Genomic DNA, 17,922 nt, shown 5'->3' with positions numbered 1-17,922 from the left:
CGGGGCTCATGCTTATAACAGTAGCTTGGTGGAGCAGACTCATTTAAACCAATATAATCATTTGGTTTTAGCCAGGTTTCAGTCAAGCAGAGTACATCAAACTATTATCTGTGATCATTTCATTTACAATAACCGCTTTGGGTGCGAGATATAATGTTTAGGAGCCCAAACTTTAAAAATAGTTTTTGTTAATTTATTTGACATTTTTCTGGTTTAATCATGATCAGATTTTTTCTAGATCCTACATTAAATTTATATTTTGACCTCACTATTCGGGGAACAGACTGTCATTTATGTGAGTAGAACAAAAGTCATCAGGGCAGTTATTTGAGATTTGACTTACTATTTGACTTACTAGACCTAAACCCAGCCGTCCCGTGAGAAAGAGCAAATCAGCTAAAGAGGTTAAAAAGCACCCACCGTTTTCAAAATGCCACTAGTGTTCCACATATATACACCTGTGCAGGCAGTCTTGCATTGATAAATTCTTCTGTGTTGCATCATAAAGACAAAGAGGAAGTAAGTGTGTCACTTTGCAGTTTGGTTTCAAAAAGGTTGTTTGGACTAGCATGCAAGTTTTAAATTCTGAAATGTGTTTTATAGTACTTTATTGTATTTTTTTGTACTGATTGTACCAATTTAGTAAAAATTTCAGAGCATATAGCAGCTGAAGCGTGAGTTTTGGTTGTCTGTAATTCTTTATGTGATGTATGTCTTTCACAGCTACATTCAGATGTGGATAAGGCCGATGGAAACGTCAGGTACGTGTTGACTGGAGACGGAGCCTCCTCTATCTTCACTATCGATGAGAAAACAGGGGACATCCATGCCACCAAACGCCTGGACCGAGAGGAACAGGGTTATTACACTCTGCGCGCTCAAGCGGTCGACAGAGAAACCAACGCTCCGATGGAGGACGAGTCTGAATTTATTGTGAAGGTCCAAGACATTAATGACAACGAACCTAAGTTTCTGGACGGGCCGTACACTGCAGGAGTTCCTGAAATGTCTCCTCTCGGTATGTTCATTTAATTCATCTTTGCTCCTTTTCAAAATCTTTAAGTTAAGTTAACTACTTTATTAATCCCACAAGAGGCAATTAACGGTTTTTGGCTTTTCATGTATAGCTTGTGGTTACTTTCTCAAAACGCCATTTCTAAAAATACATCTGAAAAAGCCAAGCACTACCGTTCAAAAGTTTAAACCATAAGAAAAATACAATAGATACACATTAAATATTAAATAAACTTGTTTTTCTAATACAGTAGGCTTAACATGTATACTTTATTTAAAAATTTGTGTTGCTTGATTAACATTAATGACACAGACAGGTATTTAGACAGACAGGCTGCTGTCCCTTTAAGACCGAATGAATATAATATACTGACACGTATCCGGTTTTCACCCACCTGTTTACATTCACTTAAGCCGTAACCGACTGTATTTATGTGAGATACTCCACACGATTGACATTTTGACAGCTGTGTGTGTATTTAACAATTAAGGCACAGGCAGAACTGATCGCAGAACTGGGATCGTGCGGGTACGTGATCGAGAGAGAGCTTCTGTGTGTCTTTCATTCAGCATGATTCCGCCTATCTATCCCGCGTTCACTTACTCCAAGTTAGTTGATAACGAATTGTGATTGGATGGTAATTTGGTTCTACGACAAGCTTACTTACCTTTGATTAGGCTGTTCTCTCATGACAGAACACTTCTACTACTTGCTCTGATCACCCAGTCATAAAGAAATTTAGAAGTATGGGACAAAACATGATTTTTTCAAAATAAGTCAGGACCCTAAAAAAAGAGCTGAAATACGGCACTGTCCTGGTAAAAACAGGACGTCTGGTCATCCTAGCTTTCACTCCCAAGATGCATTGTGAGTGGCTGAATGTCAGGGTCATATCTATCAGTCTGTCTTATGACAAACTGCCAGTGAACTCTCAGAAACACAAAAACATGGCAATAGAGAACAATGTCACTAAAAAGAAGCATGGAGGCAGAAGGTGCAACAAAGCCAACGGTTCAGATAACTGATGTCTCAAATCTCCTAGAGGAATCTGAAGCTTTATGCTCCTGGCCCGAGGACCCTGTCAGAATGGGGTTCATGGATTAAACTTCCAGTGTAAATTGGAGTGACAGTGTGCCAGAGAAGGTATCAGAAGCTGCGACAGCGAACAGCAGCTCAGTGTGTCTGGATCAGTCACATGGCAGACGTATACTGAGGGCACATGTGCTATCATACTGTAAAGTTCTGCACTGAAGCATAAATGAATGACAGAAACCTCTTGTTGCAATAACTGTGTGATATTTGATCTCAAAATCTAAAGGTGAATCAGAGGGGATGGAGGAACTTGATGAACAACTCAACTGGGTCTTTCTGTTGAGGATTTTAGACAGACAGAGGCAGAAATAGTGTTTTGCAGATGTGTTTAAAACATTCATAGCCCTGTGACACTGATAAATGGCTTCAGTTAAGTGGAAATCATGAATTTAATGAAGTAATTAGACTCACCTGCACACCCTCTGGAAGAGTTTTGTCTTCCTGAGATTGCTCCTCTGAGTTCATTCATGTGCGAGAGCATATATGATCCTAAACATTCAGGAAGTTTGGGGTAAAAATACCTGCAGATAATGTTACATTTCAGTCATCTGGACAAACTCATCTAAGTTCACAGATCGGAAGAAACCAAAGATCCATCCAAATATTTAGTGATGACTTCATGATTAAAGATTTATGAAAGAACTATGCAATGCGGTTCAGCTTAAGCATCCTTTCTCTCGTTTTTAGTGTTGATTTTGTTTCAGACTGTTGAGATCAGGGCAGCAGGTGTAACAATAGACCAATGCAATCACTCCAGCAAATGTGTGAGACAGTGAATATGCTCTGTTTTATGGAAAGACAAAATATTACTTTTTTTTTTTGTTTGAACTCCAATGTTAACTTTAAATCCCTCATGTATCTATGGTATTCTGCATGCATTTTTCTTTTTCTTTTTTTTCTTTTTTGGTGAATGTTATTTTTCATTGTAACATCACACTATTGCTTTAGTCTTTATCAGTAAATAATTATTTGTGCATTAAAAACTATGATTTCTGTAGACTATATTTACTCCGTAAAGGCAGGACAAAGGCCAAATCTGAAGAAGCATAAGAAACAATTCATACGTATAATGCTGTCTTTGTTTTGCTTCTCATGTACACCTAACAGAAACCAGACTATTGATCCTAAGCAAACGAGATTTAGTGACCATGACGGTCAAATTTCAGCTCCTGTTTGGTGGAGGAATATGAAAAAGTGTCATCTCCTGAAATTAGTCGAGGTATATTTATTTTCATTACTGTCAGATGACAGTCAGCTGCCTGGAGCACAGAATTGATTACAAACCCCAGAGATGCATTTCTTGTACACAGAAAATGATTTGAAACCTGAGACTGGGATCATTCTTTGGAATGAAGATGGACAAATGAGAGATGACAGAGAGACAGGGATTAGACATACAGCTGCAGAGGCTTTGACTCAAGCACCACAAAGCCATTCCAGGTGAATGTATAGCATACTAGACAGATCAAATAAGACTTCAAATTGTTGCAAGCATGTCATTGCTGATGGATTAATAATCCAAGATTTTTTGTGTCTGTTTGTATATATTTAGGCCAAAAGGGAAATGCATGTAAGTAATTATAATTAATTACAATTACTTATATCAGATGCCAGTAGTAAATGAGGCATAATTAAGATTACCTTCAACTAATCTGTTCGTCCAGCAAACATTCAATGTAATTTCATATCAACTCTATCAACTCTGGTCATAGTAAATAACTTGTAGCCTGCTTGCAGTACTAATACATTAGAAGCATGTAACAAGATCAGGAATCGTTAAAGGGGCATTATCCATAAGCAGTGACGTCCCTTGTCAAAAAATCCTAATTGATTCCAAAAACAAAATTGTACAGGATTTTAATTAGAAATTTGGAACCATTGCTATGGATAAGTTCAATCAATCAATCAATCATAGGAATCTCAAGTCCTACAAGAATCTCATTGGAATGGTTCCAAGTTATGATAGAAATTCTGATTAGAATAATTTTCTTATTGGAATCTTTTTTAAGGATTTTTTGACAAAGGACAGAATCAGAAACTCATGTAGTTTGTGCACAAAAGTATATAACTGTTGTTGGATTTGCTTTCTATATTTGCTTTATGTGGTAATCAGGTTAAAAGCATTAGTAGTCTCCTCTGCAGCAGTTTTATGATTTTAAGCTCCCAGTTCAGACAGTGTAATATGTTATATTAAGCCCAAATCAATATGGAATGACACTTCATCTATTCACTGATGTGACAGTGGTTCTCAATTCCAGTCCTCGCACCCACACCTGCTCTGCATATTTTGCATGTCTCTCTTGTTTAACACAACTGATTCAGATCAGCTCGTTAGAAGAACGCTCCATGCATGAACTGTGCTCCAACTGACAGGGTCCCTATACAGTGTTAATTGCTCCCTACTCCCTGAGCATGGGAATTCCATTGAAGTTAACTTCACTTTGGAATATTCGTCCTGCAGCGTCTTCACACACAGACCAAACTTACTAGAGAACTGTGACATAATATACCTCTGTAAATACTGTATATACAATTTAAATTTATGTCTCACACACTTTGTCACGGCAGAGAAGAGTCAGGATCCAAGTGCGAGTGCAAAGGTAAGGTTTATTTGGTAATCACAATAACGGAGACACAAGGTGATATTCCTCGGGGTCCTGGTCAGGATCAGAGCTCCACTGAGAAAACCCTCCAACCAATACGCTGACCAAACCAAGGAGAAGGCTGAAGATCCGTACCCTGACTGAGCGAGAACTGGAAACAGAGAACTGACAGGGAGACAGGACATGAGAATAACGAACCGACAAACACACATTGAAACAGGGAGTCCTATATAGGAATCGCTAATGAGTTGCAGCTGGCGCGTTTTGATTGAGCGCCAGCTGCAACCACTAACGAATGACGTACACACATACAACCAAAGTCTCTGAGCTCTGCCGCACTCGCTGGATCCATGAGTATGGTCGGTTCGTTCTGTCACGGCAGAGAAGAGTCAGGATCCAAGTGCGAGTGCAAAGGTAAGGTTTATTTGATAATCACAATAACGGAGACACAAGGTGATAATCCTCGGGGTCCTGGTCAGGATCAGAGCTCCACTGAGAAAACCCTCCAACCAATGCGCTGACCAAACCAAGGAGAAGGCTGAAGATCCGTACCCTGACTGAGCGAGAACTGGAAACAGAGAACTGACAGGGAGACAGGACATGAGAATAACGAACTGCCAAACACACATTGAAACAGGGTGTCCTATAAAGGAATCGCTAATGAGTTGCAGCTGGCACGCTTTGATTGAGCGCCAGCTGCAACCACTAACGAATGACGTACACACATACAACCACATGACAAGACGCAAAAGGACCGCCCGGACCCATGAACCGTGACACTTTAATGCCCTTTAAATAGAACATATACGTTCCCTTCGAACTGGAATCATGGCGTAATATCTTGTCTGAAGTGATAAGAGATTCATGCAAAATGTGCAGAGTGATGGGACGCAAGGATTGAAACTGAGAACCACTGCTCTATGACGTTCTCATACTGTTTTCCCCCATGTGAATGTCATTGACTTTCACCCATGCAATGTGTTTGATTCGAGACCTACTCTATGAGGGTGAAAACAACCAAACAGACTAAATATTACTCTAATACTATGACAGCATTGGCTTCCAAATACAGCCTATTGACGCAGACTGCATGAGGTCATGTTAAACAAACACTTCCAGCTTTTAGCACGTTTGGCTTCAAGTGGCTTTTGCTTGTTGTGAAAAATGGATACAGAGTAGCCCATATTACCTGTTAGAACTCCACTATCTTCATGTCCACAAGTCTTTCTCTAGACAAATCCAGTTGCTGTTCTTTCTACATGGTTTTGTGTTTTTTTTTCTTTTCATGCTTAATTAATTTAGTAAAATACAATCTAAGAAAGAGAACGTCTAAAATGTACAAATTGTACTTAGGAATTCCCAGTGGGGGATGCAGCTTTAACCTGAACACTCCAAAGGAGCTTTCTTCTTAGGGGACTCCACAAAAAGAGGAGGCAGCTGCAACCTAAATACTGTCAAGAGACTATCTGAGAATATCTGGGGGAGGCAGCTTCAACTTCATTGCTGTCGCATTTGCCTCTCCGCATTTGAACATCCTGACCACCGTCTCAACAGTGCTGAAAAGACAAGATAGAGAAACTGACACATCGAGGAGAAAGTTTTTTTAAAAATTGTCCCTGATTTCAGCCAGGTTCAGCCACAGATGTCTGTCCAAGGCCACCATCGCTGCCATTGATCAACTGACTGTGGCAGCTGTCTGTCTCTGTGGCCCAGAGAGCGAGATCTGCGGTGCGGCACAGCCAGCAGTTCAGGGGAGAGGCCGTGACCCTGATACAGATTTCTCAGCTGATTGGCCTGGTATGCCTGTAACAGAGCTGTTGTGTGTAATGCGCCACTGCCCTAACCTACTGCCACGTATGCCCTGCCATTTAAACAGGGTGTAACACGCAAAGGTATGGATGGCAGGGTTGGAGCCTTCAGTGACGATGCCTTCCCCACTGAGAGATATGCCCCTTCAATGGGGGGCATCGACTCGTGTCTCTGCTCACGCATTTCTGATATATTTGTGTAATTTTCATGCTGAAACAAATGGTTCTCACCACATCTCTTCATGATATCTCCACCTCAGTGTGGAGAGCAGGAAGAAATGGAAGCCTCATGGTAACAGGCAGTTTTGTAGAGACTTAAATCGCTCCTCATACGTGAGGCAGGCTGGGAGGACTCGTTTGCTGTTTCGCTCTCTTTAGCCTGCTCCTCGTTGACTTGATGCCAGTAGAGCACTGTCTGCTGGATTGGAAGATATCAAAGAAAGAACATCCGGATCCAGCAGCTTGCATGAGTCGGTTCCTTTTACTTTTATATAGCGGGCTAATTTATCAATAATATATGCCTCAACTCCCTCTGCATCTAATACCTCAGAATTACATACTCCACATTATTCTTTTAGAAAGGAATACTTTCTTTCCTTCTTGTAGAAACCTGTATGAAAGAATTATAGGTAACGAGGAGTTCTGAAAGGGAAAGCACTTTCCATCAGACTCCTCTTATGATATGCCTACAATCCCCGTGATCCATCACGCCTCTCAGTTCTCTTGGCAGGAGCGGGGACCTGAACTACCGGGAGTAGGTGCTCAACTCTTATCCCTCAAGAGAAAATTAAGGATAGGTGGAGCTTCTCACCAAATCCACATCACACAGCATGCATTTAACTCTGACTACTATCCCTCACGTGAGAATCAAACAAGAACAGAAGCTTCTTACTATTATCCTTCAGTCAGTCCCACAGTTGCATCATAAGTAGCACACCCAGCTTTCTCGAGGCGTCAAATGCGCTCCACTAGTAGCATTTGTCACGCATGTTCAAACAAATGTCTCCTGAAGACAAAAAAGCTAATGGCCTGTACCATAGGTGCCCTTTTATACTTACAGTTGCACAGGTAGTGACGTCGTAGACATAGCATCAGACACAGAGCAGGTTCCCATTTGAAAGGGACCTTTATTTATTGGGTGGTGCACTTTTACCTGCTATTACCTACTTGTAAAACACTGCTTTCCTTTTTGTTCTTTGGTGCTGTAGTCAGATGCTTTTAAAAACAACAACACCTAGTGCAACTCAAAATGCAACTCTAACTCAAGATATAACAGCTACGGAAGTTACTCTTGTGACCACTGCTAAATACACAATTATGCAAGTAAGAGAATGAGGGAACATCTAGATCAGTGTTCCTGGAGGAACACTAACACTACACATTTTCAAACTCTTCCTAATTAAACACACCTGATTTAGCTCATCAGCTTGTTAGTAGAGATTCCAAGACCTGAAATGAATGGGTCATATTTAAGTTAAACTCACTAGGATTTTGTTTTGCATATTTCCTGGATGCACAGGCACCATGGTGGTTCAGGTGACAGCGACAGATGCAGACGACCCCACTTACGGCAATAGTGCCAGAGTCGTGTACAGCATCATACATGGACACCCTTACTTCTCTGTGGAGCCCAAGACAGGTAACCTTACCTTTAAATGTATTTATTTAAATTGCTTAACCTAACTGCAAATTTATTTAGTATCTGGGTTGTTAATGTTTAAATTTTTTTATTTGTTTTTTGTTGACATTTTGGATTTTGGACTGTGTTTTCGGCCAAGCAGAATGTTTGCTTTTTCATCCAATGAAAGTGAATGGGGACATATGCTCCAAAAATTAACCTTAAAAATAACCCATATGTCTTATGTGATGTGTGCTGCATTATATGTCAGGGGTTGGCACCCTTTTTTGACAGGATGTACCAAGACTTGTTCTTACATTCAAATATGAATTATAGAGTGGAACAGAGTTCTTGAGCCAAATATATCAATGATACACAGTGCTTCATCTGTTCAGAAAGAGCGATAAAGAGCAGCTATGTTGACAGAGTGCTGCTGTGTGCTTGCTGTGGCGGTCTGGGTACTAGACTGGTTTATTTATTTTTTTATTTATTAAATCAAAGCAAGAAAGATGATTTCATGGGTGCATTTCTTCACTCGTTGTGTTACATCACTGCCCTTTTTTTCAGGTCCATATCTCAAGCTTAACAAAAGTGTAATCCTGGATGTCCATCAATTGGACTGCAGAAATGCTACGTATAAGATCAGTGTAAATTATTGGGTCTTGGGGTCCAAAAAAATGCCCTTGCACAATTAAACTAATTTGATTATGACACACTGTTTCATGTGCATGGAACCCAATATCCTCTGTAGGCCACATTAGTGCCCATGTTTTTATGTAGGCAAGCCTTTAGTAAACCAGGGCCATAGTCTTTGTGGATGATTGGAAAGAAAATCTGATGCATTATGAGGCTACCATTAACTCTTAAATCAATTAGTGTCTGCAAGGGAATGTGTATCTTCATTGTATTAAAAGCAGAGCTAAAATCAATACATAGAACTCTAGCTTAATGGGCACTGCATTCTGCTGAATATATTCAGAGTCTCTGTTAAACCTTAAATATGAACAAAAGTAATAATGATGCTTGCCTTAGCAAACACTAAATTACCTCAAGGGACATAGAAGAAACACAGAAACAAATTAAAATATTTCTTCTGAATGTTGACTTGCTGTGAGGGTGCTTCAGTTTGTGGTGTGTGTGTGTGTGTGTGTGTGTGTGTGTGTTTGCACATTTGTTTGTGTGTGTGAATATGTGTTCATACTGTACCTGCAGCAGTCTCATTACCCAGCATCCTACTGCGATTCCAGCTGCCACCTGCAAAGCACTCTGGGTGTGAATCTCAGACAGGAGGCTGTTGGTCTGCTTGTTACATTTTCTTTCCTGAGGGAGAGGACCGTCTCATTATTCTTTGAGCATGTTTGTGGTGTTGACCAACACGTGTGCATGTAATTTGCTGTTGTATCTGATGCATTGTTCATCTTTCATGGATTTTTTTCCTTTTGATTCAGCTGAGGTTTGACATCAGATGAGTTTTATAATATTGCAGAGGCATGATTGGAAATGACACAAATGCTGCATATTAGTAGTGAATACTTTTTTTGTCATTAGGCTGTGAATTGTACCTCTCTTTTAAGAAATCAATTTAAGAAATCCCCCTTTACACCTGTCATTAACTCTTGACCACATTAAATACACACTAAATACATTGTGATTTATTTCATGATTGAGTTGCTGAAAGCACATTTGGAGGTGATCTGGCTGAATGTAGCTGTACATGCAGACGTGCCTGGTACAAAATCATCATCATGCCCTGCCACCAGACAATTACTAAATATGCTTAATGGAATACATTTCCCTGTACAAATGAGGGGGGGGAAATCATTTTGGTGTTTATTTGATCACTGAAACATGATAGAATATTCAGATATTCATTGTTATCATGAATCTGATGGACTGAGTTGTAACATTCCGGTCAAGGCCTATTTTTATCCGTTATGATTGTTTTACAGACTCTAAGTCTAGTTTCACCCTCAGTGTTCAGTAGTGTGGAGAGAGCAGAGCTGAACAAGCGTTTCCAATTCATTCTCTATGGGGGCTGAGAGACAAGCTCACACAGGGGATTGTGGGACTGACAGTGGAGTGGAACAAGTTCTGATAGCATCAAAAAGTTTGATGCAAAAAAGTTGTCATTTAGGGCCAGAGTAAAGTGTAATTTAGGACCAGATGTATTTTTATTAAATAAAGTATCTGCAATTGTGATAATTCACACCTGTGAGGAGGAAAACTGTTGTCAAGACTTTAGTGCACACAAACATAACTGGTGGAGCACCTACAGAATGACTAGCATGTGTGGAAGCCCACTAGAGCGAGCCATTAGTGTCAAACACCGATTCACCAGTCTGGGAAATGAAGAATATGACAGACTGAAATCACTCTGAGAGTTCATAGTTGTGGATGCATTGATACTAGGGCTGTGAATCTTTGGGTAAATAGTGAATCAATTCGATTCACGAGTCAAAGGGTTTCGATTCGCTTCAAGAATGATTTTTGCAAATTCAGAACGATTCGATTCGAGGGGATTCACAATTAAATTCGATGCGATTCGATTAACGATTCGATTCTGCATTCTTTAAGTGCAATCACAGGATTATTAAAATGATTCCCCTAAATTCTTTATATGCTTATAGTCGAGGCCGAATTACACTGCAGCCTTTATGGAATCAGAATCAGAATCAGAAGTATAGTTCAAATCTATTAATACATTTACTGACATATCGCTCAAAACTTACTTATATAAAAACTATAATTGCACTTTAGTTGGAGTACTTCTTGTGCACAATGCACATTTCTTAATATTAAGCTTAAAATGTGTTTTAATGTCACTATTAATAAGGATTGTATGATGTTTGAATAATATCAGTCTTTAAATGCAAGATATTGTGATAGTGTACCTGAAGTATACTTGCACAATCAAATGTAGGCTACTTCAGTATATATTTAGTAGTGGACTTGAACACTGATTCCTCATGATTAAAGAGCATTATGTGCAAAATTAGTTGTCCCAATATAGCAGACATATACCAGTTTAGTATACTAAAAGTACAATTGTAGGGTAGTTTTATTTAGCACCTAAATATGTAAATGTATTTGTAGTATATGTAGCATAAAATAAATTTATTTCAAATACAATTTAGTATATTTATTTTTCACTAGGGTATGTGTAATTTAAAAAAAAAGATTTAAAAGTATTATTTGTGTGTTAACTATTGTGTAGCATAGTGTGAATGTATAGGGTAACATTTTGTCACACTTTTGCATGATGTGAGCTTCTTTTATCTTATTTTCATAAAATAAAATGCTACAGCATTCAACTTTTCCTTTCTATCAGTGAATGAAGATGATTCTGAAGAAAATGCACCCTATGTTTGCTATAATGACGAACTTAACTTTCACGCATCTGAGTGACAGATAAACCTCACGTTCTTATTTCAAGGTTGTTGTTAATGCTGTGGTTATTTTAACAGTTTCCTTCGTGCATTCGATTTAACGACAATAACTTATTAAGTCATTTATCATTCAATGGAACTGTGCGTATGCTTTTAGACCCTGACATTGTTTTGGCTCCATCTAAATGCGCAGTCTTCAACTGCTCAGGTAATGCCAATGGTATGTCCGAGAGCCATTGAAAAACTACAGAAAAGTAAAACTACTTTACTTTAGCAGTACTGGCCATGAGTACTAAGAAGAGATTACATATTGGCTCAATTTGGCTGGTCAGAAAACGTGAGAGCTACAAACAGAGCTCGAGCGCAATCCTGTGACAGGCGGCGAATAGTGAAGCGCATAAAGGAGAGATGTGAGGCACGAACAAGGCACTGTTTAAGGTCTCCATTAATTCATGCTTGGAGTAAATTAATGTGTATATATTTTAAAGTACTGAATCGCTATATAAATTGCAATTCATTCGATTCTTAGCATTCTAAATTGATTGCTGGCCAAAATCAATGATTCACGATTCAAAAATCCATGTTTCAAGATTGATGCATGTGCATCATCGGGGTTTGTAATCGATGCATCGAGAAAACGAGTGAATCGTTACACACCATTTTTTTTGGACTGAGTATGAATATGATACCTTATACATTGTACCAATATGATATCTTTATTTGTAGAATGTAGGCAAGGCAAGTTTATTTACATAGCACATTTCATACACAATGGTAATTCAAAGTGCTTTACATAAAAGAAAAGAAAAAATAATAATCACAACAATAAAACAAGGAATTAAAAAACTTTGAAAATGATAAAAAAAATTGATTTAAGAGTTTTAAAATAAATTTAAAACAGATAAGAATAGAAAATTATTATACATAAAATATAGTGCAATCAGTTAGGACGTAGCACAGTGCTCATTCAGTAAATGCACAGCTAAACAGATGAGTTTTGAGTCTGCATTTAAATGTGACTAATGTTTTAGCACATCTGATCTCTTCTGGAAGCTGATTCCAGCTGCGGGTGGCATAATAACTAAAAGCACATTCCCCTTGTTTTGTGTGAACCCATGGTGTTTCTAACTGACTCGATCCTAATGATCTGAGTGCTCTGTTAGGTTTATATTCAGTGAGCATATCTGCAGTGTATTTAGGTCCTAGGCCATTGAGTGATATATAAACGAGTAAAAGTGCTTTAAAATCAATCCTAAATATAACTGGAAGCCAGTGTAAGGACCTGAGGACTGGTGTGATATGCTCAGATTTTCTGGTTCTAGTCAGAATCCTGGCAGCAATGTATGTCAATTCCGTGTAATGATGCCCACACAAATCTGTTGTTGAGTACTTTTGTTACAGTAACATTTATTATTACATGTAATACAGTAATGAACAGGATCTTCTGCACCAACGCTTTATTTTTCAGTATTTGTTTTACAGATATACTGTTCTTGTTTGACTGTTTTTCAGCAGTCTCGCAGTAGCTCAACTGTTTTGAATAATACTTTTTAAATGCTACCTTTCCCAGTTTGTAATAGTGTACAACAAGTCCTAGATCACTATAATTTGTAATATTATAACAAGCATGATTACAGATAAGTGAACTAATGTAATAATCTAATCTTGTGTATATAAACAAATGCGATAATCTAATCTCACACACACACACACAAAGGAAAGAAAGTCAGTCTATTTTAAGTCTTGTTTAATTCTTGTTTTTTTCCCCGCACCACAAGCATCCGCTGACTGCACGTGCACTTCAGAGGCATTCATGGTAGATGTGCTCACTGTAATATTTTCTGAAATAAGAAAAAGAAGTAGCATAGAAAAAGTAGTTTGGCAGAGCAGTGTCACATTTTAGTAACTCTTGCAAAGTAATATGTTTATTAATGTGACTGTGTACAAACACCCATTTTTATTTTTTATGAGACTTCAGTTCATTATTTGTTGAATTCAAATCGTCAGTTCATTGATTGTTGAATTTTTGTCTTTTTTTTGTCATGCACAAGCAAATGTGCATTTTATATTGAAATGTAATGATTTTCATGTACAGTTGGAAAAGAGCACTTGAATCACAGCTATAGTTTTAAACCTACAGAAATTAACTAAAATCATCTCAGATAAGATGAAAACTCCAGTCACATCAGTGTTCTAGAGAAAGCTATTTTGCTCTATTAAATGTCGCTCCTCTTGTGGTGATGGCTGGCATCGTATTTCGTATGTCGCTGTCGTATGAATATTCCTCACTTTATCTCAGTAGCCTCCCCTATTATCAGATGTATATGGAATAAATTTACCAGGGGTAACAAATAGGCCTGTGAATAGATTATTACTACAAGGTGAATAGAGTATTTCTACAATTTAAGGGACAAGTGAACTGGCAGACTTCTAAGCAGCAAAAGCAGGCATACAAAGGTGAGTGAGCTGAAGATGTTACAGATCCTGCTCATCTCCATCTAGCTCTACCTCGTCCAGAATATCCTCAGCAAGCACCCAAAAACATTCCTCAGGTCCGTACCCCTCCCGGTCTACTAAACTTCAGGCTGATACAAGCACAGCTTACTTGCTATGTGAGATTCTGCACTCTAGATGTTGTGTAAACCAAATCTTTTGAAGTGGTGGTAGTAGAATTCAATTCAATTCGATGTACTGTATTGTATATTGCATACGTTATTTGTCTCGGACTATAGGCACCCATTTAAACATGATTTTACAGACAGGGCTGGACTGGTAATCTGGTGTACCGGGCATTTTCCTCGGTGGGCAGATGCACTTGTATGACACTGGTTTAATATGTTTAATGATCTTGAAAGTTCAACATAGAATACTTCTTAGAAACAGAAACAAAATTTCATGAGCTGAATTGATTATATAAAGATAACCATTTATTGATGAAACAAAGACTTCTTTCAAAAAAATTTAAAAAATAATCTTAACTATTCCAATTAATTGGAATGTTGAACTACTGGACAGTAGTGTACAGAAAGAGTCATGGTATTTAATCACTTAATGCTTGTGAGTTGGTCGAAGATAAGTGGTGACCAACACATGGGACACTCCTACACAAAGCTAAGCTAAATCACTAGTTGAAATGTTACTATGCCAAAAATAGAGTCAGAACACTAATTGTTTATGCCACATGTAGCACGTATAACTTGTTTGTTGCAAAAAAATAAAAATGCAATGACCTAAAAAACACTAACAAACAGCATTATACTGTATAATAAGGTGACCAGACATGCCATTTCCTGGGGACACGTTCTGCCCAGAATTTCTAAATTGCCTAAACTAACCAGGGTTTGGCTGTTTGCGCTGCACTGATCGATCATTGTATGACATCAAAGTACCACGAAAGCGATAGAGAGCAGAGCAGACAGCTCCATGCTTTCGAATCGCTCTCACTGTACTTTTACGGCAATTTAGAAATTCTGGGCAGAACGTTTCCCCGGGAAGGGGCACATCTGGTCACCTTATTATACAATGTTTGCTTTTGTAAAATTTCATAAGAAAACAATAATGAATTCTGTTTAGCAATGAAAAATGACCCACAGTTTAGCCATATAGAGTTCAATTCAATTCAAGTTTCAATTCAATTTAAGTTTGTTTGTATAGCGCTTTTCGTGATACAAATTGTTGCAAAGCAACTTTATAGAAAAAAGTTTCTACAATATATTTTTTAGTAGTAGCTTATCAGTGGTGACTGTCAGTTAATGTACATATGGCAGAAATGTACGGAAAAATCAGGTAACACTTTACTTGAAGGGGTGTGCATAAGACTGACATGACACCTTCATAATCATGACATGACACATGTCATGAATATGAAGGAGGTTTTATGCATGTTTATGACAACTGTCATTAAGTGTCATTCGCTCAGTTATGTAATTTTTAATGCAAAGATGACATTGTTTGAGATGTCTTTGTAATTAAAGACGTAATCAAACAGATGATGAACACTATTAACAGCAATTATTATATGATGCAATCAAACTTATAACAAAATGTGGTAGTTGTGTATGTTGTTTCAGGGTTGGCATCATCTGAGGTCCTCTGAGGGGTTGGCATCATCTCTTCTCAAGTGTTCTGGATCCAGACTGAAGCTTGTGTAAATCCTAATTACCACGGGATGTTAATCCCAGCAGAAACAGAGAAACAAATAGAGACATAATTAGTGTAGCTGCTGTTCCAACCAAGCAAAATTGATTTGTTTAACCCAAACTAAAGAATAATAATAATGTGCATTTGATCAGATATGACTGCAGTACAAGATTATGAGATGCATTATTTGAATGCTTGGCCAAAGAGATGTGTCTTTAATCTAGATTTAAACAGAGAGAGTGTGTCTGAACCCTGAACGTTATCAGGAAGGCTATTCCAGAGTTTGGGAGCCAAATGCGAAAAAGCTCTACCTCCTTTAGTGGACTTTGTTATCCTAGGTACTACCAAAAGTCCAGAGTTTTGTGACCTTAGGGAGCGTGATGGATTGTAGCGTGGTAGAAGACTATTTAGGTACGCAGGTGCTAACCCATTAAGAGCCTTATAGGTAAGTAATAATATTTTGTAACTGATACGGAACTTAATAAAAAGAGAAAGAGTCTGCTGTTGTGCTTCACTGAGTGACCAGTTTTGATAAAGTGATTAACCCAAAAAAACAAACAAGCATTGTAATACTTAAAAACAAACAAACAAACCATGAGTTTCGAGTAGGTCTTTTAGAGTACTTTTAAATTTGGCTCAAATTATTTGCAGTATTGTTGGATCAACCCATATCAACTCAACCAAATATAAACCCATTATTGGATTATGTAGGAGCACCATAATTTTTAAACACTAAACAAGAATAAATTAATGTGGTGGGTGATTGTTTGGTGTTTTTAGATTTAAATACATTTTCTGTGCACATCAGTATTGACCTGCAGACAATAGTCGTGGAAGTCGTGGCCTAATGGTTAGAGAGTCGGACTCATAACCCAAAGGTTGTGGGTTCGAGTCTCGTGCCGGCAGGGATTGTAGGTGGGGGGAGTGAATGTACAGCGCTCTCTCCCACCTTCAATACCACGACAAGGTGCCCTTGAGCAAGGCACCGAATCCCCAACTGCTCCCCGGGCGCCGCAGCATAAATGGCTGCCCACTGCTCCGGGTGTGTGTTCACGGTTTGTGTGTGTTCACTGCTGTGTGTGTGCACTTTGGATGGGTAAATGCAGAGCACTAATTCCGAGTATGGGTCACCATACTTGGCCACATGTCACTTCACTTCACTTCACTTCAGACTAAAGGCTGTGTGTTTTCCTCAGGCATCATACGGACAGCCCTGCCCAACATGGACAGAGAAATGCGTGACCAGTACGTGGTGACCATTCAGGCCAAGGACATGGTGGGTCAGATGGGTGGACTGTCAGCTACTACCTCTGTGACGGTCACGCTCACCGACGTCAACGATAACCCTCCACGCTTCTCTCGCAGTAAGAGCACACAGTGTCTCTCATGCCTTTGCCTCACATCCTGACCTCATGTGCTGATTGTGGAAAGTGAATTGGTGTAATTTTCTTCAAAAAAAGAGGAACATATTTGCACCACTTTAGCATGTGGTGTTTCAGAGCAAATGGCTGTACACAGTCCATGAAAATAACAATAATTTTTTTTGTAAATGTAACCAAAATGCTGGATAAGCTGGCCATCAGGCAGCAGTTTAATGTACTATAGAGCTTTTGAGAAAGTGCTTTGTGTTTGTGCTGAATGAGAGTTGTGTGAAGCTGGGTACGCTCTCTTGTTATAATGGACAAAGCCACTGCCGGCGTGTCGTCTCAGTCAGAGAGATAACTGAGGAGTCTGAGACAGTGGTGCTGTGTCTTCCTCCAGTTCTTAACTCTACTGTCCCTTACTAAAAATATATATGCAGATATATTGGGAAATATAATGCAATAATATCAAATAATACATTTCCATATATAGGAAACTAGCGCTTATATTTTTTAATATACTGCTAAATATTCATGGACCATGTATGGCTATATATTGATACATATAAAAAATACATATATAGCAATGAAGACCAAAACATCTCTACATGTTTACATATAATAGTTTTATTGAAACACTCAATTTCTCATGAATTATTATTTTTAAGTTAACGCATTATCTCACTTTATTGTTTCCATAGTTTGATATATGAAAAAAATGTGTGATGGCTGATTATGATATCTTTGTAATAAACAAATAAATTGACTTGACTTGATCACTTCAGAGCTCAGTCTCTCTTGATAGAGAGGCTAACATAAGTGTTAATAAGTGACTGTTAATAATCGATCCAAGATGGCAGCCAAGGGTGTTTATTGTTTGAGTCTTTTAAAATGTTTTT

The 17,922-nt window shown here is 38.4% G+C and overlaps 1 protein-coding gene across 1 annotated transcript in view; it reads left to right on the top strand.

Annotated features, from left to right (window-relative positions):
* Positions 1–17,922, top strand: part of LOC107570661 (cadherin-7-like) — a 106,308-nt gene that overhangs the window by 30,928 nt on the left and 57,458 nt on the right. The window contains exons 2-4 of the mRNA XM_016256915.1: positions 724–1,018; positions 8,038–8,157; positions 16,859–17,026. Coding sequence (XP_016112401.1) covers positions 724–1,018; positions 8,038–8,157; positions 16,859–17,026 — 583 coding nt within the window. The remainder of the gene's footprint in view (positions 1–723; positions 1,019–8,037; positions 8,158–16,858; positions 17,027–17,922) is intronic.

The sequence above is a fragment of the Sinocyclocheilus grahami genome, unplaced genomic scaffold, assembly GCF_001515645.1.
Source record: "Sinocyclocheilus grahami isolate Dianchi unplaced genomic scaffold, SAMN03320097.WGS_v1.1 scaffold1489.1, whole genome shotgun sequence".
NCBI lineage: Eukaryota > Metazoa > Chordata > Actinopteri > Cypriniformes > Cyprinidae > Sinocyclocheilus > Sinocyclocheilus grahami.
The sequence above is the reverse complement of the archived record's forward strand: the minus strand, read 5'-3'. Positions and strand labels throughout refer to the sequence as shown.